A 26285-nucleotide genomic window follows, 5' to 3' on the forward strand; every position below is an offset into this window, starting at 1 on the left:
ATTCCTCTAATCTCTTTGTTGGAGCCACAGTCTCTCTAACGGGCCAAGCATCACAAGTTCCAAACAAACACTTGGTAGCAGCACGCCTGGGAGGGGGGTGTTCAGAGATGTTTAATGGTGCTTCTCTTACAATCAAGGTGCCAGAGCACTTAGCAAAGGCATTTTTGGTGGTGGGAGAAGAGGGAGAAAAATAATGATACACTAAATATAGGCGGAAACACTATTAAACTGCATGCAATTATCAAAAGACACTAAAAAATCAAATCTTATTAAATACCTTTCACTCTTTAAAATAACATTTAAATGTGCCTGTGATAGAGCTGAGCTTTCGCTGCCTGTAATGACAATTGTACAGCTCCAGGGAATTAACAAATGATGAGATAGAATATTTTATGCTTGTTTTTATTAACAGTCACCCAGAAGCTTCAGCATCGCTCACAGAACTGCACAGCAAACATGTTCAGCTACGATACTATTTGTACTGTCTGATGCAAGAAGGCCTTGGATAACATTTGTTTAGCCAAGGACGAACAGTCCTGGAGCCTGTAGGTGGATGTAGGGAAAGACAAAGCTGGGAAACGCTTCAGGCCTGCAAAGCAACAGGGTCCCTCCAGCCAAAGGGTCCCAGCTGGGAAGAAATGCAGGTAAAACCAAACCATTCTGCAGTCCGGGTGTCCAAAACACTCACAAATAATCATCACAGGGTTAGGGAAATGAGTCCTGAGGTGCAAGTGGGGCTTTGCCAAATACCTCTTGTTTCTCAAACAGCCATGGCAGAAGGCACTGATAAGGAAGGCACTGATAAGGAAGGCCGGTCTCAGGCGGAGATGCTGTTCCAGAGGGTGGGTGTCAGTCGTCAAAGTCGATTCTGATGGGGCCCCCTGTCAGGACGTGGTTTGCCACATGAACAGATCCCTTCTCCTCCTCTGCCACACGAACAGATCCCTTCTCCTCCTCTGCCACATGAACAGATCCCTTCTCCTCCTCCTCCTCGGCCGCCCTGCGTGCACGTCTCCGGCAGCCCTGGGCGCAGCGGGAGGTCTCGTCCAGGGCCCCGCACACCAGGATGCGGCAGTGCAGGAACACCTCCTGGGGGTGGGGACACAGCAGGACGGGGTCAGTGCTCTGGGAATGGCTGGCACTGCTGGCACAGCACGAGCCACACCACTGCCATGGCACAGTCACTTCTGTCCCTGCACCGGCAGGGTCTGTATCCACCATCACCACCCGCAGCCAAACCGGCCGCTCTGGTGGTGCCCGGCTGAGATCTCGGAGCATCTGTCTGTGAGCCAAGGGTGCACACACAGGGGATAGGAAGGCGTGAAATGATCCTCCAGAAGAAGGGATGAAAACGCCAGGAATAAGCCTGGAAGAACTTGCATGGACTGGCAGGAGCTGCATGGCAGGGAGCAGGTCAAGAACACGTGAAGCCTCACACAGAGATGGGCTGAGAGAAAATGCAAGAGGATTTGAAGTGGGCTGAGAAAACATAAAGCTAAGAATCTGAGGGGAAAAGGAGGAAAACACTGGGTGATGAGGGGCTGAGGGAAGGAGGAGAATGCAAAGAGCAGAGAGACAGCTGCCTTGTTATCCTGCACAGCAAAGGCAGTGACAGGGTTGCTGCTCCCTGCCCTATAAATGACAAGGAGAAGCAGCAAGATCCCTGCAAGCAGCAGTCACAAATACATGATCAATGGTGTAGTTTGAAGCAGAATCCATGGCTCAGACTGGTAGGATGCAGGGTGGAGACAGCAGTGGTAATCAGACAGCCAAGAAAAATTCCTGAATTTTGGAAGATCTCGTTTGTTTTAACCCTGATGGGGCTCTCTGGTAGCTGGAGCAGCAGCTTTATACCTTGTGGAGTAGGCAGTGTTGGCTGAGCATAACAATGACTGGAAGACCCAGTTTATTCCAGCACAGAAAAGGAAAGCTCTTTGCATTAGGGAAATGGGATTATCCTTCAACTGCCCTCTCACTACTGAGCTTCTGCCCCAGAGTGCCACTGGCCTGGACGGCCGGGTTTCACACTGAACTGAACAGGATGGTGACCTTGCATCTGGAATCCCGGCATCTGTACTCCCAAGAGCTAGAGAAGACACTAGGTTGAAGAGATTCCAAACTACAGACTGTCCTGTTTTGAAGACAGGACACTGCAAAATGTGCCTGGTGACTGGGAACACCTTCTCGCCCAGCATACGGGGGTCCACTAAGACCACCTTGGACACAACAATGATTTTAGCCTGCTATGGCATTGATGTTCCACAACCTAATTTTAGTTATCTTTATGAGTCTGTCCCAAAGCACCTGTGTCAGGCTCCTGAAAGACACAACTGCTGGAACAAGCCCAGCAGCACCTGCCTTGGGCCAGCCATTCCTCCCCTTTGCACTCTCACACAGCCACCCTGGTGCTGAGATTCCTTGGTCAGATCAGAGCTGATGCAATCACCTGAGAGCTGAGTTTTGAGCTTACCCTGTTGTCTTTGCCCACAAACTTGAACACAGGAACCTGGAAATGCTTGGCAAGATGGTCCTTTGACGTGTACTGCTTCACGGAGTCATCGGACACGCAGCTGAGGGAAGCAGAGGGACAGGCTTTTAATAGCTTTCCCAGAAGTGGAAAAAGACATTCCAGCCTCCTTAACCAGAGAAAGGAAAGGAGGGCTTGGCTCTCTCAAGCTAAGCTACCATCCCTGCTACTTCCTCTTTGGCCACAGGAGAAAATTCAGAATGATGGGGGAAAACAACAGCAATGCTAATAGCATCTCCAGACAAAGGACAGCTCAGCAGCAGAGAGCTGGCAGGACGTGGGCCAGTCCCCTCAGAGAGGGACTGCCAGAGAGCTGCAGGCAAGTCTGTCCTCGTTTCACCTTCCTGTGCAACAGTCTGCAGTGTTATACACTGTTGAATGTGTTATGTACTTTCTGTGTACACATATATATGCACATAAATTATGCTTAAAATGAAGCCTGTACACACATTACTAAAATATCACAGATGATGAAAGCAAAAAAAAAAACAGATTTGCTTTGCTTCGTATCATTTACATATTTCTTCCTGCTGGACTTGGTCAGACAGCTCAAATTCACTGCATTAAATTAATAATTTCAATTTTTCCATCACTAGCAATATATGATCATGCTCTCCGTACAGGAGAGCAGCACATGCTCCTGGGAGCACTGGGCACTGCTCTGATCCCAGCATTATTTTCATCACTATTTCTCCATGGCCTGAAGGGATATCCCTGTCTGCAGCACTTCCCTGGAGGCAAACACAAAACCCATCCCCAGGGAGCTGATAAATCACCACTGTGCATCTACAAAACCAGACAGATTCCTCCCCCCAGAGGCCAAACACACTCAGTTGTTTAGGATAAAACTGCTGTTAAAAGTAGTATTCCTGAAGGCATCTGATTGTAAGGAATGACAGTTAAAGACTTCTCATGGGTGACTGGCCAAGCTTTGGGCTGTGAACTCAACTTGTAGGGCTGTCCTCATTTGTGAGCACATCAGCTGTGATGATTCGTGGACACTGGCTCAAACTGACTCCTAAACCTCAAGTTCTCCAAAGGTTTGCCACACTGGTGGCAGGAAAAGTACTGGTTTGGGGTTAGGGAGATGGGAGAACATCAAGGAAGAATCAGGGATATATGGACAAAACCAGCTCAGAAACCTCCTGAGTCATGGGGACAAACCCTTTTGCATTTTGTGTGGGGCCATACTCTAATCCACTTTCCTAGGAAACTCCCAGACCCCGTCTCCCACCTTGGAGAGGTAGGGAAGGACAGGGAGCACAGGTAAGGAAGGAAAATGGGTGAGCCTGGTCAGGATACAGGGAAAATAATGCTTTTCTATGCATACTGTGCTTTAAGTTCAGGAAGCAGGCTGGCAGTGCCACGGGAGCTGTGCTCTGACCCATTTACTGGGGGGTTCTAAGGTAGAAAGGAGGGCTTGGAGAATAAAATATCCACCTCAGCCGACAAATGAGGGGCAGCCCGAGGTGTAACCGAGGTGAGCCTTGCAGTGGAACTCCCTTCACTCCGTGGTGCTCAGCTAAAGCACAGCTCCTGACCCCAGCACACTGCCCTGCGTGACACGACCTCGCTCGGGGTGCCCCAGAGAGCTTCAACACTGATCACCTGGGCCTTTGGTCAGTGCCTTTGGCTGCATTCTGCTTTCAGAGAGAGGAAGAACAGATCAGAAGCAGGAGAGCTGCTCTGGGGTTGGCTGGGCTAGCAGCAGTGCAGGGTACTACAGGGGAGGGATCTGGAAAAATCCTGGTTTCCAGTGGTCACATCAGCACGGGGAGAAGGCTGGAGTCCCACAGAAGGTGGCTCCCACCTCTTGCTGACTGGAGAAGGCAGGGAAGAAAGCAGTAGAGAGAATTTCCCCATCTCTAAGTCCAAGGTAAATCCCTTCAAATTTGAACAGTGTTCCCCTCTGGAAGCTGCAGTTAACTCCTGCAGGTCTGATCCTACATAATCGAACTGATTTAAAAATCCCATCTTTATTGCCATGGGCTTTTGGGGCTGGGTTGCTGGAAGGAAACTGGGTTATTACAGAACTGTCTGGAGCAGGGACAACTCAGCAGAGTATTTATTCAGCTAATTTTACTTTTGAATCGCTGCAAGCACAGAGAGAGACAAAGAACCCCAGTTAGTTCGATAGCACATCATTAGTGAGCAGTTTAACTGCAGCCCAGCCCACGGGGGTGGTGAGTCTGGGGACACTGGGGCCTGCAGTGAGGCTGGAGAGAGGAGCAGGCTGGATGAGGCTCCAGCCCACTTTTCCCTTCGGTGAAGTTTCAATGCCCTCTGCAGGTACCAAGGGGCTGCCGGTGCTGTAAATCCTCCAGCTAGTGCTGGGGTGAATTTAAGGCATGACATTTGCTGCCTTCTCCCTTCTCCATCTGGCTCAGGTTTTGTTTGCTGTTTTGAATCCCATCGCTCACGAGGAGAAATTAATGAATGTTTGGAGCCTTGACTCTGTGAAGGGTCCACAGGAAGAGCCAAGGTGGGGAGTCAATAAAATCAATTCTCCCATTACAAATCTGCTCATAAAGCCCAGAAATGTCAGGCACAGAAGGACTGCAGCCTAGGATGGAAGGAGAGCTGAATCCTTCATTGGGAGATGAAGAGAATTTCTGGGTACTTTACACTGCAGGACCCTTTTGCTGTGAGAAAACGACACAGGACTTGTCATCACCAGGGTGGGTGATTTAGCCTGGGCAGTTGAGGAAATAATTGTTGTCCTCATTAGATGGTCTGGCAGACAACACACAGGGCTTACACAAGCACAGTATCTTGACTGCCAGGCTACAACACTGTGGGTATGCCTTAGATATTCCCTGGACTGAACTTCCCTCCCTAGAGGAACAGCAGACTGTGACATTTCCACAGCATTGTCTGGTTAAGGTCCTACATGCAAACACTCCACAGCAATGCTGTAGCCTGGCACAGTCATTTTGGCACCCAGAGAAGTGTCTGAAAACAGGGATCATCTTAGGAGCCACAGCTGAGCCCCCAGCAGTGCTCCCCAAACCTCTGATGCAAAACTCACTACAGAGAACCCACAGATCCACACAGAATTGTTTTTAGCATATCCTGCAAAGATCACTAACCCCCAGAAAATTACAGCCAATCTGAGGGACCCTAAGTTTGCTGCACTGACATCAGAGAGAGGGATGCTCCTGGAGCTTCAGCTAGGATCAGCCATGTAGTCTTCTGGCTCATGCTGCAAGAAGGCCATTATGAGAAAATTAAGAAACTTGCTCCAGTTGCTGCAGCAGCTGCCTGGCAGCAGCACATGGCCATCAGGGGGTTCTGCCCATTGGTTTGGCAGTCTGTGGCTGGCAGGGAGAGGATATCAGTAAAGAGAATCTTTTCTACAGGAGCCAACTCAATTATCCACAAGGCTAGTTGCAGGGAAATATGGCCTGTAAAGGCTGCACTCGGAGTAACCTCTTTCACTGTCTCCCACAGTTTCTCCCAATTACTTTTGATGGAACAGGTGTTTTCAGCTTGATGGCTGCTGGTGATTGCTGGGACCACTGCTGTGGAGAAGGGATAGTGTTTCCTGCCTCACACAGACAAGACAACTCAGCCCCACTGCCAATTCCCATCCAACAGCCAGCAAGAGAGGGAACAGTGAACTCACCCATCTTGAATCAGGTAGTACTTGAGGATCTCATCAATTTTGGAGGTGGGAGTGGCGAAGCAGCTCTCTACAAGTGTCTCTAGTCCACTGACGTGCACCAAGGGCTCAATCCCAAAGTACAGCGAGTCCCGAAGCCTGAGGGTGGGAGGAGCCCCCCTGTAGGGTTCATCAAAGTCTTTGTCTTTGAAGATCTCCAGGGTGAAAGGGAAGATGCCCTGGTTGCGGCTCATGATCTCCAGGGGCGAGTTCTTGAGGTTGGGCACGTAGGCCTCGGAGATGGTGTAGCGGCGCGGGAACTCGCAGGTCACCGGGATCAGCAGCTTGCTGGTGCGCACGATGATGTCCCCATTGCTGCCCGGGGTCTGCTTCGGCAGGCCAGTCACCAGGTTGGTGGCAATGATCTTGTCATCTATTACCTGCAGCAAAGAGGGGTGTTGAAGGGAAAGGGGAGATCACTGAGAAGGACCTCTCTGGGTTGACTTTGTTCAGGACACCCAGAGTAGCCACGGAAGGCACAGCTTTGTGAATTTATACGCTGCAACCAGAATGATGTTCACCCTCACTTACCAACCAAGGGCTCAGTTTGCTGTTGGCTGTGATGCACTGCACTCCTGCAGCAAGCTGAGGAATTGGCTTCCAGTGCCACCCATCTGCTAAGATGGGCTCTGTGGCTCCTGACCAGCTGCCAGTTTAATTTTTGGAAGAGGAGACCAGAATCTGTCTCAACAGGAGGGTGAGGAGTGACAGCACTTGTGCTGGTGTGACAGTGAAGCTCCCTCTGTGACGCACCAGGTGAGCAGAAAGCAGCACCCACGCTGACAGACACACCACTGGAGGGGAGGTGGAACAAGCTCTCCTACTTTGGGATGTCAGCCCGGGTCTACTCAGAGACCAGCTGCACGGCAACACAGGAAACTGCTCTGACAGTACAGCTAAACCAACCCTATTCCCCAAGGAAGCCACAGCCAAGTCCCCAAATGCAGAGATCCCAAGAGCCAGGGCAGTAGGTACAGTACATACATCTACAACAGTACCACAGGACTTCAGGGAGAAATGGATGTTGACGTGAGTGCCGTTGGAGACGCCTTTGCACGAAGTGTTGATGAGGGAAAGGTCCAGGCCTCCAACCAGGTCCTTTGGGATGTTCACCTCGATAGAACTCGACTTGCACAGCACTGGAACTGCAAGAAAAGTCTCCATAATAACAGTCTGCACTACAAAGCTACCAGAGAGCTGGGGAAGGGCTGTACCAGGTATTATTGGGAAAAAAGGGGAATCCTGTGCAGCATTTATCATTACTATCTCCCCACAGGAACTGCCTGTCTTGCATTCCTACCTACATGACACAAACCTGAACTACCACGGCCCCAAATTCTCCAGCCACAGCGAGGCCTCAGAAGACAATGAAGACAATCACTGCACTTGAAGCAGAAACTTGGCTGTGCAGCATTTCCAGCTTTACTTAATACTCAGCACAGGTTTGATTGATATCTCTTGCACTGCTATCTATGTCCTGGGAAGAGCCTTTGCCAGATATGGATATCAAATTCACAACACCCCAGGCAAAGCCATTTTTTAAGACCCTTAATCAGATTTTACATCAAATCCAGAACACATCAAAACAAGGCAGAGTAATTCCATATAGATACCGAGCTAAGATGGAAGCACCTCAAAATGCCATAATAATATTTTTATAAGCAATAAACCCAGCTCTGACAAACAAACCCAATTATCTCACTCATTCCCACCTCCTTCCAACCTCTGAATTTTTAATACAGATCTCCATGTGAATTTTTTTAAATTACCATTCCATTACATAAGAAGCGGCAGAAAACACACAGCTTGGGCAAAAGGAAAAAGGAAAGAAGAGAGAATAATCTTCAATAAAAAAGTAATTGCTATATGTATATTCCTTGGGAGACAGGACAAGTGTACTGGTGCCAGAAAAACAATCCCCTTGCAGTATTTCCCTTTATTATATTTTAAAATCCCACGACAAAACTTTTTGCAAATCTACTAGCTACCCAAGCTTTTTGCCAAAATTACAGTCTCAGTCCTAGACATTCATATGACCTGTTTTCCCTTAACTTTGGTCATTAATTACATAATTTAGGATTCTGGATCTTGGATACAAGGCACACTGCTAAGACATGCCTTTTACTCCCCTTAAAAAAATTCTCCTGTTCCAGCCAAGGTATTTGTAACAGCCTCTACACCTGAAGGGAGGACTTCTAATAAAAACTTGATCTTTTCAAGGTGATATGCTAAAATGTATGCAGAGTGCCCACAGCAATATGTTCCCATAATGACATTGTTGGGTTAGAACAGAAGCTTAAAGAACTAACAACTACCTTAACTTCCCCTCCATCGGCAGGTGGGAATAACGGAGCACGTCGGATGAAAAAGCTCAGGAGGAGACAAAGAGACTTTGGAACACAGCACAATGCACAACAGAGGAACATCCTTCAGAGAACTGATGGGCTCAATCTGGATATAAAGCCTCACTGTCCTAGTGACTCCTTGATAAATAAGAAAATGTCATGCTTTTATTTTATAAAGGTGAAGTTCAGGGCAAGACAGTTCGTACCCCAGCTGCAATTTTCCTAAGTTCAGGACCAGTTTGGTTAAGGATATCTCTGTTTCTGCATGTCTTTGATTGGCACAAAGGAGGAGAAAGAAGACCCCACTGCCCCCATGCTCTGGCACTGCAGGACCTGTGTGCACACACAGAAACAAGTGAAGGAAACCTGCAGGCAGATCCACTGGTGAATCAAGACAAATCCTGGCTCTCTGGGAAAACACTGGGGGAAACTCCTCATATTGACCATGTCAGAGGAGCTGGTAAGGCAATTCAAACCACCCCAGACATTTGTCCAAGGAAGAGTAACCAGTGCTGAGAGCAGTGTTTCAGTTCTACCAATCTGTCAGTGGTGTTGTGAGCAGAGCCGGTGCCTCAGCGGGGTTCAGCTCTGAGCAGACCCCCTTCCCCCAGGACAGGGGAGCTGCAAAGGAGATGACAAGGTGTGCAGACATGTTATTCCAGGGTAAGCAGTGAGATCCCGACTGCCAGGACTGAGATGCCCAGCAGAAATGAGTTATCCTGATGCCAAGGAGCCCACTTTTATTCCCAACCTCTGGCATCCGTTCAGAGAGCTGATGCCAGCTCTGCACCCTCCTGACTTGCTGTCACCATCCATGTCCTGCTCCTGAGAGCCTCATCCAGGCTGTGCCAATCAAACATTTCAGTTCTTCACCCTCATACACCACAGATCACCTGTGAGTACTGGGAAAGCCTCCTCATTTCCACTTTAAACTCTGCTTTGCACCAACACTTGACCCTGGTAGGAAGCTTCTGTGGTGAACCCAATGCTTATTTTTGCTGTCTGCTGTTGTTGGCACCATGTTCCAGCCTCTGGTTCCTTCCTCAGCCTTCCAAAGTGCAGCTGCTTGGAGCAGAGGTTATCCTTCTGCACAGGCTGCCCAGCAGAACAGATTCCCTGACCCACTGCTATGCACCACTTACAGTGTTGTACCCTGCCTACAGGCACAAAAGGCTTGGGCAGAGGAAGGGGGAGGAAAAGCATTTCCCCCTGCACTTCAGAAAGATGTGGGGTACTAGGATGGGCTGCAAAATTCCAAGTGTTTTGCTGGCTGGTATCTTTGTGGAAAAATTGTAGCCAAGACTGTGGTTTCTGTGGAAGATTATTAATGTTTGTTCTGAACGCAGAGACAGTGCAGGGGAGGGTGGAGAGGCTGCAGAGCCAATTGCTTCAGGCAACTGTGCCCGCCCTGCAGTGCTAATTGAACCAATATAAACCTGATTAGATCTCATAAAAACTTGTGTGGTACAGCTCCATATCTGCTCAGAACTGCAGACCAGTGCACAGGGACATAAATCCATGACATGCAGAGGAACAAGCAATTCCACTCCATGAGATGCTGCACCCCCAGCCCTGCCCGGCCCCGGCAGTGCTGCTGCTCTCAGTAAGCAGCCTCACAAGCAGGAGAAACATTGGCTGGGAAATCCAGGGCTCCCAACCCTGCCGGGGTTGCCTCAGAGAGCCAGGACTGAAAATCATTGCTCTGTGTCCATCCATCAGACCTTCAGTCAGTGAATGTAGTCACAGCTCTTGGAAATGCCACCTCCACCTCCCCCAGCAGCACTGTGAGATCCCAAGTGTGCAGTGCTCACCCTTGGGAACCCTGCACTTCCAAAAGGCTTCAAAAAAGCAGAAATTCCATCAAGCAGGACCATTCCAAGTTCCTCTCTGAGGCACACCTGCCCTGCTGGCCCCTGTGAAGTCTGGATCTGCCCCTCCAGCTGGTGTCTGGGCACTCTGTGACACATCAGACTGCAAGAGGTTCTCTGAGCACACCAGGAGACACCAGACTCCTGGTAGCTTGGGATGTATTTGTAAAGGAAATCCCATCCCAAAACATGGAACCTGTTCATTCCATGTACCTGCCATAGGTGCGAGCGAGTCAGCAGGAAGGCTCCCTGTGTAAAGTTCACATGGAAGGTTTTCCAAGGATAATGCTGTCCTTGCCTCTATGCAAGGATGTATCCCAGGCACTTTTCCAAGGGACAGCAGGAACACCCTGTATCAAAGCTAGTGCCCTGCTTCAAGGAATGCTCACTGGAATGGCTACTGAGATACTCGGAGAAAACATGCCTCTCTCTTTAACCCCATCGTTGGAAGTGGCTGAACCACTTGAGCTGAAATTTTCAAGTTTGAAGCATGGAAAATGTCAGTTCTACAGCATCAGTTTGTCAGAGGCACACAGAGCTGAAGCAGAGCAGTACAACAGGAGATATTATGCAATCTTAATTGTAAGTGAACTCTGCCAAAACCACCTGTGATGCAAGAGGCACCCAGGAGGGCCCTGTGGCTGTTCTCCTGCCTGGTTAAAAGAGTAATGCCTTCAGGCTCTCAGTTCTGGATGATCTGTCATTAATGACAAAGCTCCACTAATCAAACTGGAGAGGACAGACTAAGAGAAGACAACAAAACCAAGAAGAAAAGTTCCTTCAGACATACTTCTGGGGGACAGAGACTGCTGGGGAGATTTTGTTGACCTACCTTGGCAAGTGTGGTTGTCTTCTGATAGAACAAGTCCCCTTGGACATTCACACTGGTAGGTGTCTTCCACTTCAATACAGGTATGGCTGCAGCCTCCGTTGTTGTTGTGACAGCCTTCGATTTCTGGGAGAGAAAGGAAAGTCAGCACACCCTGAGGGCCCCAATGTACCCCTGACCAGCACAGACTATGGCCAACACAGCTCCAAGGCAGCAGCATGGGCAGAGCTTGCTTCCAAGATAATGCAGTGGAAACCCTCTTTTTAATTGTACAGTTTCTTCTGTTTGTCATTTCACCATGAGGTTAACAAGGAATTCTGTGAAAAAGCTTAGCAAATTAAATCCCACTGAGTAGGCAATCTGCACCTTGGCCCTTTAAGGATCATAGAATGGCCTGGGTAAGACGGGACCTTAAAGACCATTTTGTTCCACACCTTCCACTATCCCAGGTTGCTCCAAGCTCTATCCAGCCTGGCCTTGGACACTTCCAGGGATGGAGCAGCCACGACTTCTCAGGACAACCTGTGCCAGGCCCTCACCACCCTCACAGGGAAGAATTTCTTCCCAATATCCCATCTAAACCTGCCCTCTGTCAGTTTAAAACCATTCCCCCTTGTCCTGTCACTACATGCCCTTGCTGTTTGTCTCTCTTGAGATATCCTTTTAAACTAAATTTTTATGTTGTTTCTTACTTCAAAAAGGTGGGAGGAAAATCCTCTTAAAAGTTCTACCCCACTCCCTCCCTTCATCACCAGCAGAATGACAGCCCTGAGCTCTGCAGGGGAGCTGCCCTGGGGAGGACAGCCCTGCAGGGAGCCAGCTCCTATTTCCAGCAGGGAACACCAGAGAAAAGATGCTGTGCTCATTCCCCCTGGGTTTCCCAGCTGTGAGGGGGGTGGCTGCACCAGGTTCCTTCAACCCCTCTGTAGGGTGAGGATGAAACTCTGCTCGTAGGAGTTTCTTTAGCAGGAATTCGGCTGGTTTGGGAGTTCTAAGGCTTTGAGGTTGGCTCAGGGATGGAATGACACGAGTTCACGGTGTAAAGTTCATTCCCTTCCTAATTTTCCCCCATTGTCAAGAGCAGAGGAGAGAGGGTAGCACAGATAATTGGAGGATATGTCATGTCTTACATCTTATCTATTCAGGTGAGGCAACTCTCTGAGGACCTGAGTTTTTGTGTAAAACATATTCCTGGCTACTACAGCTACAGAAAAGAGCCAGAAACGTTATCCAGATACATTCTGAACATTTGAAAACCTAAGGAAACTAAAGCCATTTCCAGCTCTTGTTGGCTTCCTATTATAAAGAAAATAACAGGGTCATGATTTTTTTGGAAATAATCTTCACTGCTTGATTTTTTTTAACCCTTTGGGATGAGTATGCTAGATGAGTACTACTGTTCTCACTGAAACAATAGTACAAGATAAACAAATCATAAATACAAAACATTTCTTCTCAAGACTGCCATCAGAAATGACTGTGTGGTTTTCACTGAAATGTAAAGAAAAGAATGGAAATCCCACACTGACCCCTACACAGTGCATGGAAAACAAGAGCCTGAACACTCCATATGAGTCAAAGTAATGGGTATAGCATCATAATGGAATATGGTACTTTTAACCCTGCTCAGCCTCAGCAGCTCGTGTAATCAAACTAAATCTCTTGCATTTGTTCTTTTCAGCGACAGCTGTGAGGTGGCTCACAAGTAAACCAGATCCTCTAAGGGCTCACAAAGCTGAGGGCACATCTTTAGAAATAAAACTCACTAACAAGACTCTAAAAATCCCCAGCAGCAGTGTTAAACTCGTGAAAAGCACCATCCTTCTTACAGAAGGGGAAATTAAATGATATATCAAAGGCCCTAAAAGCCAACATTGGGAACAGCACAAACAAACAAGTTTCCAGACAGACTATTCCAGCCCTGTCAGAAGAGTGTCAGGAATAAAAACTGCACAGCTGGTTTACGTGACCCCCTACCAGCTCAGAGCTGGATGTGGAAAGGACAAAGCTCACAGACCATTTTTGGCCCCACATGATGTGACAAGGACTTTAGGAGCTCTCTGCACAGCATTCCCCAGGGCAGTGTCACTGCCTGCATGAGTGATGTTTTGCTAACACAGTTCAGGGAGCAGACTGAGCTCTTTTGGGTAGCTGAAAAGTGAGGCACATCTGCAGCTCTTTTTCTTGTCTGAGGCCCCACAGTATCTGTGAACACACCACACAGCAGCTTTGCTTTGGAGGGGGCACAGAGCTCTTCACAGCTCATCACAGAAAACATCAGGCACAAGTCTATTTTTGCTGGGTTTGCCTATTTCTGCCCCAGAGATGTCTGTACACTGTTAGTGACAACAGATCAAACCTACCATTTGGTCTTTAAGCCACCAGTCTAAACTCATCAAGGGTTTTCAGCCTGGCTGTGCCACCCCTGGGAAGGAGCTGTAGCAGCTGAGCCCACAGCTAACCACTCACAGACACTAAACAGCCCAAATGCAGCCCAAATCTCAAATCTAGCTTCTGTTCACATGCTGGCACCCCTCTCCTCAGTCTCTGCCCCAGGAGGCTAAAGTGATCCTCATGCTCTACTCTAATGTCATGACATTACCCCATACCTAGGGTCAGCTGCCAAAACCCAGCAATGCTAAATCTGCCCCCCCCCCACCCCCCAAATCTCCAGAGCCAAATCCCAGCAACTCCAGCAATAACCAGTTCCGTGTGGACAACCAGTCTTCCAGATCCACCACTGCCTTTCCCCGTGGAGATAAACACAAGTGAATGAGGCAGGGAGAACAACAAGGAGACTTCGCTTGCTTAGAAGGATATTTTGGGAACAACCCCACTGGCAAGCACAGAGGTGATATGAGTGACATTTAATCCCAGCTGCAAGGAGCCAGGAGAGAAGCAGTGCTGCAAGGGAGAGGGAATGATTCATGCTGTCCCTGTGGCAGCTGAAGCCTCACCTTCACAGGTTCTGCCATCGCTGCCCAGCGTGCGCCCGACCCCGCACTCGCAGCGGTAGGAGTTCTTCAGGTTCACACAGAACTCGCTGCAGCCGCCGTTGTTCTGCTCACACTCATTTTCATCTGAAAAAAAACACCCCAAACCACCGTCAGAACGTGCCCTCAGTAAACACACAGCTGGCACGTGGGAGCACTGCTCAGACTGGCTTTCCTGGCCTCCTGAACGGGATCAGGGCAGTAGAGATCATATCACAGGACATCTTGAACTGGAAGGGACCCACAGGGATTGTCAAGTCCAGCTCCAGGCCCTGCACAGGACAACCCAACCATGTGCCCTGAGAGTGCTGTCCGAACACTTCTTGAACTCTGGAATGTAATGAGTAATCCCTCTGACAGCAGCTTTTGAATCTCTTGGTAAAGCTCTGAAAACTCCTGCTAATCCTGTTTGAAAGGCTCAACTTTCTCTGTGTCTGTCTGCTTTACTTTTTTTTTGAAAGGTACTTTTTCTCCGAGATTCTTGTTCTTCAATCTGATTTCATCTCTGCGTGCAAAAAGTGAATCAGAGGAAGGGACAGACATTGCTATTGCTGAGCCACAAAACTAACAATTTCTCTTAGGCAGGCCAGCATGCTGAGGTTATCAGTCAAGGTTCTATCAAAACAGCTTAGAAGCTGGCATTTACTAGATGTCAGAAGCTTAAATTAAGAAAAAAAAGCAAGATATCATTTTAAGAGACAGGTCAGAGAGGCGCTTTCTTAGGTATCAGTGGTCCCACACACTCACAGTGCCCACAGCTTGCAGCTGGTGCTGGTGTCTCCTTCCACAAGCGACGTGAATTGAATATTTTTAGCCAAAGAACTGGCTGCTACTCTGCTTTGGGAGGCAAGAAGCATGTCCAGGAGACACACAGACACTCTGCTTTTCACACATGTGACAGGTTCCACGCTTTCCCTTCTAAAAATAAAGCTGCTTAAAAACAGAAGGTGAAGAGGGAAAGGGCTAACTGGCAAAGGCACAGAGGTGATGTTAGAAGGGCCTAGAGCTTGTCGTGGTCAAGGGCTGTACCCAGCAATCCCCCTTGCCCGTCCCTCAGGTTCTACAACACACAGATCTGTCCCTGCTCTTCCACACCAGTGACAACTTCTGGGACACTTCTGGTTGTCTCGAGACTGGACTGGGAGAGCACTGAGCTGATTTCATCCATGGCTTAGTAGGACATGGAGCCAAGTATTCATGAGGTCAAAGGCAATGCGCCGAGTTGGTGATGTGTGACAAGAAGTCCAAGACCTTACCTAACCACTGAGCTTGCAAATGAAAATGTAACTGAGGATCAGCAGTTCTGCTCTGGGATTCAAAGCATGTAATGTACTGAGAAGCACAGGGAGGCGCACAGAGCTGTTTAACATTCATGGAATGGTTTGGGTTGGAAGGGTCCTTAAAGCCCATCTCATTGCACCCTGCCATGGGTAGGGACACCTTCCACTAGCCCAGTTGCTCCAAGCCCCATCCAACCTGCCCCTTGATGGGGCAGCCACAGCCTCTTTACTGCATTACTGCAGCATCATCAGCCCCCCTTTTTAGGAGGAGCTGGGAAAAGAAGCATATTCTCCACTTAGGAAAGGCTAACAGGGATTTATTTAGTTTCTCTGGAAGGCTGGCACAGCTGCTCTGAGAGATGTGATTGCACAATTACTCAGCGCAACAGAAAGTCATTAGAGAGATGAGTGAGCCACACAAGAGAGGCTGCAGGCTGGTGACCCAGTGTGATCATTCCAGCTGAGCTGTTGTGCCATCTGGGAATCCCAGGGAGAAGCAGCAGTGCAGAAATCCTGCCCAGCCTGGCCATGGAGGGGTGAAGGCAGCTGCAGCACACACAGACAGGCTCAGGCTCCTGCGAGCCTCCCTGCTGCAGGAAATCCTTTCCTCTGAGCCTGCCACGCTTTTATTGAGTGCTGGTGTTTGTCAAGGGCACTTCTGTGACTGCAAGTCTTGAACAGAAGCAGCCAATAAATGCTTTTAATTACCTGAGAGAGCTAAGTCAGCCACCTGGCTGCAGAGATGTGGAGCTGCTTAAGCAAAACCCTTCCACAGAATCAGTGTGAGCCAGAGTAGCTCTGCAGCAGGGCCAGGCTGCTCTCTCCACAGACTGGGATGACTGTGGCCCCTACCCCGATGCCCACGGACACGAGGGGTGTGAAGAAACCACCCACTCCTGCTTTGTCAGCTGTAGTCGGTATGGAAGAGGCTGATCTGCCACAAAGCCTCCTGGACCAACCCTGCTTTCAGCTTCACCACCAAATCAGGCCACAGAGACACAGACGAGATCCCACCTCCCCCATACACTGGCACCCCTTCCTCCTCCCTCCACCTCACCTCTTCTTATCCACCAGCATGGTTCTGCAGCTCCCCAAGGGCCACCCCTTCTCAGCCCCCTGCTTTCCCTCACAGATCATCTTCTCCCTGACCTCCCAGTCCAGGTGCTCTCCTCCCAGCACCACACACATGACCACAGCCATCCTCTCCTTGGAGGTCCATGAGGATTCCCTTCCAAATCCCCAGAGCCCACATTCCCCCTCTGCTCTCACTTATAGCCCTCCACCTCCCTTCTGGCCGTGCCAGTCTCTGTCACCAAATGCCAACCCCCTGAACATCCCCCTGTCATGCTGCCTAAAACCACTGCAGCTGTGATGGGACTTACTGTCCTTTGGCTCTCCTCAAGGCCCAGGCCACGGACAATGTCCCAAAAGGGCAGGAATATGGTGGAGCTTAGTGTGCAGCCTTACACCAGCCAGCAAAACTCTTTTTTTGAGGGAAAGAGGCATTCAACAGAGCATCTAATGACAGGCTGCACAGCATTTTCTGAATACCACAGGGAGACTGTACCACGATCTTGCAAAGAGACTCTGCTACTGGCAGTGCAGCTGCTGCCTTCAGAAAGCAAATCTAGTCTCTGTACACACAGAGCTCCAGGGCCACCAGAATGGATTCAGTTGTGGGATGTCTCTTGGAATCACTGACAGAATCACAGACCTATTCTAGGCAGCAAGGGAGAAAACTCCTCTTAGAATACTTCACGTTTTGCACTGCTTTGTAAGGCAATGGGTCGAGAAGTGAGTGATGAAACAAAGGGAAAGAAAGCACAGGTTATTCCCACCCTTACCAAGGCATGTCTGTCCATCAGGTCCTAGTGTTGTCCCCGGGGAACAGGTGCAGTCACTGGTGTCCAGGCAGGGGCCCTGGCAATCCACCACATCACAGATGTCATAAAAATCTAGGGCATGACAAGAACACTGTCAGCACAAAGTGCTGAGCATGCAACAAAAATAACCACATTTGTCCTGTCAGCTTCCCACCCTGGGAGCAGCCCAGCAGTTCCAGACCTGGCCCACGTTGGGAAAGACGAACCGCTGAAGCTGCTGAGAAACAATCTGTTTTAATTACTGCACGTCAGAGATGCAAATTTTGACTTTGGCAGCGAGCCAAGACAAACCACGGCGCCCACAGAGAGCACCAAATCACCGCGGGCCGGGTCAGCCCGGCGGAACGCAGCGGGTGGAACCGCCTCATGGATCCCACACGGACAGGCCACCACCCGCACCTGACGGGTGGCAAAGCCCGAAGCCGGGCACCGGGGACGAAGGGGGTTTGGAAAAGGGAGCTACTTACGGCCGCAGTAGGCGTGGAAGCACACGCTGGGCTTGGAGAGGTGGTACACGTAGTAGCCGCCCGGGCAGGCCTTGACGTCGATGGTGGTGTTCCAGAGGCAGCAGTTGCCGTTGAAGCTGGCGCAGGCCTGGCGCTGGACGACGCCGTCCTGCTCCCGCGGGTGGCTGCCGTTCATCCAGATGGGAGCGTGGGTGCCGCAGTGGTTCTCGGGGATGCAGAAGGTGGGCATGGCGTCGCCCGCCATGCCCGTGAAGCGGTACCACTCCCCGTCGATCTGGCTGTCGCACGTCGGCTGCCCCTGGGAGCCGTTGATGTGGTGATCCGTGTTCCTCCAGGGCTCGTTGAGGCTGATGTAGGCAGAGCAGGGGTCCAGGGCTGGGGCAGCAAGAGAGAACAGCTGGTAGATATCAAACCGACTGAGAATCGTAAACAATGCAAAATAATTTCCTTTTCTGTCCCTGACTTAACAGAATCACCGTGATAGAGATCTCCAGGGAGACACGGCGACACCAGGAAGCTGACTGTCTCGTGGAAAATTCTGACAGCTCAGCTTAAATTTACTTGTTCTTCCAAGACCTTCCAGAACTCTTACAACATTATGCAACAGCCTGACTTGCTGCTTTGCTGACAGGGGAAAAAAAAAAAAAGATATAAGCAAATCTGGGGGCCAGGTAGTGATTTTACCATGGGAAATACAACCTGGGAGCACTAAATCTAGTCTAGGATATTCAGCCTTTGTTCAAGTCCTAACTGAGCACCTGCAAGCCCCTCCTGAAGTCACTGGTAACTCTCCCAGATGCCTTGGAGCAAAGGAATATACTTCAAACAAGTTATGCAGTCTCTTTTAAAACCCACCCACAGCTGGTGTCAGCCCTCACAGTTGAGTTGTCAGACCTTTATATTTATTATCTTAAAATCTAGAGGGCATGAAGGTCTGAATTGGGATCTTTTGGAGAGCAAAATGTTCAACTCTTGACACAGTTGTGTTGCTCCCAAGGCCACAAACCCTGTGTGATCATGCAGTCCTCAAGGAGCGTGTCCCTTTTCAGAGGCCTTTCTGAACCTTCTGCAAACACTTAAAACATAAGTGTTCCATAGGGAGAACAGAAATAAAGATTTCAAGTGTTCATTAAATTTTCAGTCTTCTCCTAATTAACCCTGATTTGGCAGCTTCCTCACTGAAAGTCCAGAGGTTCCATCTTCCCTTACATTTAATACCTGATTAAGCACTACTTACCCATGACAGGCTATTCCCTATTAAGCAAAATGAATGCTAATCCTGTCCTGAGTAGGGAAAATTGATTACTATTTCCTAAAATTAGGCTAATACAACCAATCATTCTGATTAAATGCATCTCAGACTGGAATAGCCTCTACTTCCCACAGTACATTTCCTTTTAAGGTCTAAAACTGTGCTGTTTTGTTTTGTTTAACAATAGGGTGATGCAATTTGGGGGGGGGGGAGAACATTATACTATTTCTGTTAGAATTTCTGGACACAAACCTTCCTGGTTCATTATTTTGATTTGCTCCACTGATTTTAAAGTGGAAACTTCAAAGTGCTTCAGAGAATGGACTTCAAGTCACCCTTATTTAGCTGTGCCCTCTGTAAATATCTGTCCCACAGACATGAAATGTTGTACAAGTATCTCAATAAATACAGCATCTCTCTTGATGAGCACCCTTGCACCTTCCTCAGCCACAGACACACCTTGTTTGGCCTCAAATCCAGCATAAAATGCAGGAGCAGCTGCCACAATCAGGAGTGCTGCAGAGCAGAGCATGGATCTGGGTTAGGAAGGGAATCTCACAGTTCAAAAACAGGCAGAGGAGCTGATTCACTGCCACCACAACCAGCCCAGCTCTCCTGAGCAGCAGAGAGGGGAAGGCAGGAGGGAATCTCTGAGGAGATGCCTCAGGAGCTCTCCATTTCACCCACCTCTCCTTGCCTGCCCTTACCCACAGACAACAGCAGTGCTGGAAATCCCATCCTCCAAAAGCTCGCTTGACTTTTCCCAAAAGGAAAAGATGTGTCCCAAACAGAGCTTCCCCTGGGCTTCCCTCAATGTAACTCCCTTGGTTTTCCACCAGAGGATTTGGTGTGGCCTTAGGGTGAGTCACTGACTAAGATGAAAAGGTTTTCATGCTGTTCAAAGCCAAATGAGGTGAAGCGGGAATGCCCTGTCAGCTTCCCAACTGGGCAGCACTAAAAATACACACACCCTCATTAGCTTTCATGCAATTAACTTTATGAAATATCCTCTGTGGACAGCCTCTGGAAACACTCATCTAGGGAGAGCACGTTGAGCCCTAAACATTCAGAAGATAATTTAAAGACAAAATTTACTGAGATGAAGGTGCAGCAGCTCAAAGGGAGCTGGCAAGAAGGCACATCAGGGGAACTGAGGTAGCCTTCCCTCACATCCTTCATTCCTCTGAGAGCTTCTGGCAGGAGTGAGGGGGAGGCAAACAAGCAGAATAAGCAGACAGTGCTCTTTGGAACACTGCAGATCCTCATGTCCACCCTCGGAGTCCCAGTGTTGCCCCAAGCCAACCTCCCTGCAGACACCAGCAGCCCTTGGCAGCACAGTGTACTGAAAACTGATTGGAGTTTTTAGAAAAAAAAACTGATCAGCCTCTCGTCTCCTCTCCCCAACCAACAAAAGCTTGGCGGTTTGCACAAGACATATCACTGTCTCCAGCTCCCTCTGTTTTTCATTTTTCTTGGCTCAATTCTTTCTCCTCCCCAACACTCCGTGCGTGGCCCGAGCAGTTCAGCCTGACAAGCATTAGCTATGAAGCAAAGCCTCTCCATTTGTAATCTTGACGATATCATCAGTTCTCTAGCTGACATGGGATCATATATACTGGGTGACAAATCAGGCTCCAGTAAGCATTTGTGAGCCCACCATTCTGCAGAGATTAATCCTGTGTGGATTGTGTAACTGGAGGTCTCTGCTCCAGCACAACTAAGAAACGTAGTGAGCAGCACTGCATTATGACACTAAATTAAGTTCAGATTTGTCAAAGAAGCAGGTGAAAAGGTAGCATAATGGCTATTCATAGAGCCTGCCCACCAAAGGGAGAGGAAAATCCCACAGTGCCTTGGCAGGAGAGGTTCTCCCAGTACAGGAGACTTCACGTTCTGTGACAGAAAGATCTTTCCAACTGGAAAGAATTTTACATCATCTTCAAAGGAAAAGAATATTTCTCCCATCTTCCAGTCTTTCACTTAAGAATACCAAGGCTCAGCATGAACCTTTACAGATGGCAAACAGAAATAAGGCAATGCCTCCTTACTCACCCATCGAAGACACTGGCTGGAGCTGGATGACAAAGCAGATGCAGAAAAACGAGTACTGGAACATCCCACTCAGCCAAGGAGCAGTCACTGCTCAAGGAACAGAGGCTTGAAAGCCCTCACACACGCTGTGGCTCTTGCAGCCTTCCTCTCAGTGGAGCTCCCAGCTCCAAGCTTCCAGAAGAGCAAGTGTGGTCGCTCTCCTGGAAGTTTATCAGAGGAAGAAGCCGAGGGGATGTGGGGTACAGCTCCAGCCTTGACCTCCCCAGAGCAGCTCTGCCCCTGACTGACAGCAGAGATGTACTCACTGGTCAATGTTGTTTTTTGGACTCGACCTGCTATTGTTTTCTGCCCTGACTGCCCCACAGCGACACCTCCACTATCTCATCCGGAGAGGAGTTCTAACAGGGACACCCGGACATCCCGGAGGCATGGAAGAGAAGAACAGATAGGTGCTTGTTATCTCTGCTCCTTCCACAAGTCCTATGACTCCATGGCTCCCCCAGGCAGAAAACACTGGCCAGAGAGCCTTAACTGCAGGAAATGGTGGCCAAAGGAGGAGACTGATCCTTCCGAGCAGAGATTGCAGAGGAGCCCCTGGAGCAGAGCTACAATGGGAACATCAGTCAAAGTGAAAGACTGGTGTCCCACAGGGAAATAAGCTGTTCCGAGGCTCCTTTTTCACTCCTGGTCACACAACCTGATTGCAGCAAGGTTATCAAGCAAGGCAAGTAGAGACCCTTTTCTGCAGCAGTCTTACAATCTCCTCATCTTTAAAAAACAAAACCAAACCAACAATCAAAAAATCCATCATTGAGGAATTAAGTTCCACACAAACCCAAGTAATCGAGAGCCTCTCCTTACTGGTTCAAACCAAACTAGGCTGAGGTGCAGGTGATAACCACAAGCTGTGGATGCAGCACCCTGAAATGTGTTCTCTGCTAAAGCAAACCCAGCACCACGGCTGGCAGTGGGATACCAAGGAACGTGAATAAGAGGAAAGGGATCTTCCCTCTCCTCCCATCAGCTCTTGCTATAAGAGATCTCCATCAGCAATGAGAGCAGCTAAGCCCACAGTAATCACACAGTCAAGCAAAGGATGCATTTCCCCATTCCCCCTTCACTTTCTGCATTTCTGCAGCAGGCTGGAGCAAGGAATGACATCAAGGTTGATGAGCCAGCTTGAAACCCCAGCAGGAAAAAAGCAGCTCCGTTATTTTCACATTGAGTTTGCACAAGACAAGGAGTTGGGTGTTTGCTTCATAGGGACTGCACACTACAGAACGTTCTCAACGGCCTTTCCCTGCCTGGATGTGTCCCTGGCAGCAAAGTGCAATTTGCTCCTCTGCTCCACCCAGCACAGGAGTCCTTTATCAGTGGTGAATGACTCTGAGAAATGACAAAAAACCCATAAATAAGTTACAGACATTGCTCCCACCAAAATAAATAAAAAAATCCTTGTGGCTCTATTGTGCTGACAGCTGTGCAGTACCAGAAAAGGTTTTCCAACAACAGGAAAGGAGAACAGATTCACTACACAAAGCTATCAAGGCAGATAACCCTTAAACAGTGCTCGTGTGAATTCCCAGAAGAGAAACTAAAATTGAACAGAGAGTACTGCAACAAGCCACAGGGATTTATACTTTGCCATTTTCATGGAGAGGCTGATTCCTACTTATGATCGTGGGTAAATAAAACTGACAAGCCTGGATGGAATGTTCTGTTGGTGCCACAGGTGTGTACAGTTCTCTGAACCATCTCATTTCCCAGCTGCTTTTGTTCTGGAGGTGCTACATGAGCCTGTCACAATCGTGCTTTGAGAGGTACAGGTAAGTGACTGACAGCTGACAATTAACACAGGGAAACCAACTGCAGCATTCCAATTCTGAGCCTCAAAGGGGTCACCAACAGGCCCTACAAGTTCTCCAAAATGGATTAAAGCAGGAGATGCCCAAGCATTCCCAGAGGTGGCACTATCCCCAGTCACCACAACATCTAGTTCAAGGAAAGGGTCTCAACCTGGAGAAGATTGTGTGCTGCCTCTAAACACTTTTGGGAAGAAGCACCAGAGGCAACCCCTCTATCAGCACTTTCTCTTTGCTTTGCAAATTAACTTGGGTGACAAACATTGCTCCACAAACAACAGTAGCCTGAATTGGATCACATAATCTGTGCCTCAGGGAGCTGTGTCAGTCATTTCTGAAAGCAGAATGGGAGAAAAAAACCCAAACAAAATCCTTCTTGCAAGGAGATGCTCTGGGAGAGAGGACATAATTCCAGTGGGGCGCTCTAGGGCCTGCAGTCTCCAGGCAAATCCGTTGTTCCTGACCTCCACTTCCACACTCCCAAGGATGAATAAGTCCAACTTCCCAAAAAGAATCAGGATCAAGTTAGTACTTCTTAAAAGTAGTCATCAGTACTGTTTAAAAGATGTGAAGGGGGGAGGCAGTACTAAAACCGAGGGCTGCAATTTTGTTTTGGTATGCAAGAGTTCTACACCTGCTGCAGAGCTTGGGTATGTCTGCCCTTAACGTGAGAAAGCCTGCTCATTTTGCAGGTGGCAAGCACCCCTCTTGCCCCTCCCAGACATCTGGAGGGCTTCACCATCCTCACACAAGGAACTCAGGTTCCTCAAAGCCCTGGCTGGGCTGGAAAGCCTTGTACTGTTTGTAAGGGACTGCTGACTGAAGAGGCTTTGTTAGAAACACCACTCAAGGCACCCCGGTGCCCGGCGAAGGGGAGGTGCTGAAGCACAGCTCTGGGTGCAGGGACCTGCCAGGAGGAGCAGGAGGAAGAGCTAATCAGCACTTCCTGCCGCCGAGGGAGAGCAGAGCCCGGCACACGAGGCAGGATCTGAGGAGGCAGGGTCACAGCAAGCCCTGACAGGCTGCTGAGATGGATTGCACCAAAGTCAAGGACTCTGAGATAGGCCTTGGTGCTGTAAACAACGTGGACACGGTGCCAATGGGAAGGGCTGGGGAGATCAGGGAGCAAACACGAGCCAAAGGAAGAATGACTGTGAACTCAAGTAAAACATCAAGGGCCCATTAAAATCAGGCAAGTACTTCAACCCTAGTGAAGAGCAGCAGTTATTTCCTCTCCCTTGGTGGAGAGCTGTGATGCAGAGCTTGCTGTTTTGGGAGTGTTTTTCCACAGGTCCTACAGAACCCGGTGTATTTTCCATGATCCTCAATTTTCAGATGGAGAAATTAGGGTGTACAAGCTCACAGAGCCACATCCTAAGACCAGCTTCTCCCATACTTCAGGGCTTATGTATACTTCAAGTCAAATTTCCATTCCTGTATTTTACTTTTCTCTCCTTTTATGTCATTATACAAGTAAATCTGACTTTTTTTTTTTTAAGGAAATAATTAGAATCTCTTGGGATAGTTAAGATTCAAAAATCTCCTTCCCTGTGTGAAAATAAAGCCATACAATGTAGCACAGAGGAAAGCAGCTCGCATTTACAGCTCCACTCACAAGAAAACCTCAGAAGATATCAAAGAAATTGGTCTGCTGGCTCAAAGAAAGGGCAACTTGGCCAGCTCCACTCGAGTGGCACAGTGCCAAGGTCTGACAGCCAAGAGCAGCTCCAGAGCATCATGCAAAACCCTCCTAGAGCCAACATGGAAGTGTAGGAACTTGCAGCAAGGTGGATCATGGTGACTGCCTGCCGGGCAGGAAGGCATAGAGGGCAAAAGAGAAAGGGTTTCTTCTTTTCTCTTCAGGAAAAAGGAGCCATGAACACCTTTCCCTGGAGGGCCTTGGAATGTAGAGCCTCACAGGCACAGCAAAGGAAACCTAGTACAGCTCTCCACACAACTTTAAACTGGTCACGTATTTGAAAGTCCCCCTCACAAAAGAGGTTCATCAAAAGAGTAACAAAGCTGGTAGAAGCAGCAGCACCTGAACACTGCAATGCACACTGCTGCTCGTCCCTCACAGGGGCTGAAGAATGCAGTGGGACATTAAGATTCAGGTAGCACTGTGCAGGACCCTGTCACCTGCCTGGCTCCAAGATGGGCAATAGCTGCTGCAAGAGAGAGTGTTCCTGTGGAGATTTGACAATGTGGATCAGGAGAGCAAAAAACATTGCCCTCCCCCCTTCAGTGTTGGCATTCCAAGGCACTGAGATGGGAGTGTGAGGCTTATGGCATGTCATCCACACCTGGCAGAGACCACAGCACACTGGCACAGCGAAATCTTCGGGAATATGGACTAACAAGACCCGCTGGACAGCCTGGATTTCAGGGAACATTGCAGACTCTTGTCTTCCTTCCTTCTTCTACACTGTCTCTATAACAACATTAAAACATGTGCAGGAACAATTTTGCCACAGCATCTTCTTGCTTTCAAACTAGAGATTGTGGTGCCAGATGTCATGAGTCTCCTGTTCTTCTGGATGCCAAAATGGGTGACTTTTTACGCAACTGAGCCAAGCAATTTATATAAGCGTGGCAGCAGTTCATCTGGACACAGCAGTGGACTTAGGGCTGCTTGGAGGAAGAGGGTCTGTCAGCTGTGATTAAAGGGAGGTGACAACTAACAGCTTCCAGTCCTTCTCCTCCAGCTTTAAAAAACATGAGGTGGCTCTTTCAAAAACTGGCCAATCATGGGTGTTATATTTTTTTAAACAGTTGATGGACACAATAGAAACCTGCACCAAACACCTCATCCCAACACCACGAAGTTAGGACAAAGTACAGTCTGCTGATTCCCAAAGTTAATGAACAAATCATATGCCACACCATGACAAATCAGACCATTCGAGGGCCCAGAAAGAAAGGAACAGAACCTTAAAACTTCAGCAACTTTCCTCTGAAACAGCACTTGAACGAAACACAGAAATACTGACACCACTTGGTTGACACTTTTTAGGTAGCTGGGGTGTATATTCTTATCCTGCTACTGTGGTGGCCAAACAAAGGCACATCTTTGTCAGACCAAGTGTCTCTACCTCCACCTGAACACCTCAAGTGCTCCCTGTGTTAGGCAGCCAGGCATGGCAGCAGGATCTCCATCCGAGCTCCTTCAGCAAAGCTCTGCTCTGCGTCACCACGGCCTCACAGAGGTAAGGGCAGGAAGAAACAACCTAAACAAAAAGAAATGGAGGAAACTCAGCAGAGAGCTG

At 48.8% G+C, this 26285-nt stretch overlaps 1 protein-coding gene and 1 long non-coding RNA gene across 6 annotated transcripts; one reads left to right on the plus strand and one right to left on the minus strand.

Annotated features, from left to right (window-relative positions):
- Positions 1 to 93: 93 nt before the first annotated feature.
- On the minus strand, positions 94 to 26237 carry OIT3 (oncoprotein induced transcript 3). Of its 5 annotated transcripts, none has more exons than XM_027665626.1 (10): positions 26112 to 26237; positions 17854 to 18228; positions 17348 to 17458; positions 14188 to 14310; positions 11234 to 11356; positions 7173 to 7333; positions 6153 to 6568; positions 2471 to 2570; positions 975 to 1089; positions 94 to 926 (listed from the first exon to the last, which is right to left on the minus strand). In XM_027665626.1, the coding sequence occupies exons 2-10, from the start codon at positions 18095 to 18097 to the stop codon at positions 850 to 852; spliced, it is 1470 nt and encodes a 489-aa protein (XP_027521427.1). In that variant the 5' UTR covers positions 18098 to 18228; positions 26112 to 26237; the 3' UTR covers positions 94 to 849. The 5 variants fall into 5 exon arrangements, with proteins under 5 accessions (XP_027521427.1, XP_027521426.1, XP_027521425.1 ...); XM_027665625.1 differs by lacking the exon at positions 26112 to 26237 and adding an exon at positions 19565 to 21105 and having other exon boundaries at positions 94 to 924; positions 982 to 1089; XM_027665624.1 differs by lacking the exon at positions 26112 to 26237 and adding an exon at positions 19565 to 21104.
- LOC113957827 lies at positions 6579 to 8950 on the plus strand. Its single transcript, XR_003531304.1, has 3 exons — positions 6579 to 7159; positions 7465 to 7630; positions 8527 to 8950. It is a non-coding gene; the product is annotated as an uncharacterized LOC113957827 (long non-coding RNA).
- Positions 26238 to 26285: the final 48 nt, after the last annotated feature.

The sequence above is a fragment of the Corapipo altera genome, unplaced genomic scaffold (genome assembly GCF_003945725.1).
Source record: "Corapipo altera isolate COAL_440 unplaced genomic scaffold, ASM394572v1 161, whole genome shotgun sequence".
In the NCBI taxonomy this organism is placed as follows: domain Eukaryota; kingdom Metazoa; phylum Chordata; class Aves; order Passeriformes; family Pipridae; genus Corapipo; species Corapipo altera.

Coding starts and splice junctions, on each gene's coding strand:
- OIT3 (XM_027665621.1), bottom strand. CDS start 19,637: ATGCTCTGCTCTGCAGCACTCCTGATTGTGGCAGCTGCTCCTGCATTT. Junction 11,357..14,187: donor CGATGGCAGAACCTGTGAAG/GTGAGGCTTCAG, acceptor TTTCTCTCCCAG/AAATCGAAGGCTGTCACAAC. Junction 2,571..6,152: donor TACTACCTGATTCAAGATGG/GTGAGTTCACTG, acceptor TGCTTCCCTCAG/CTGCGTGTCCGATGACTCCG.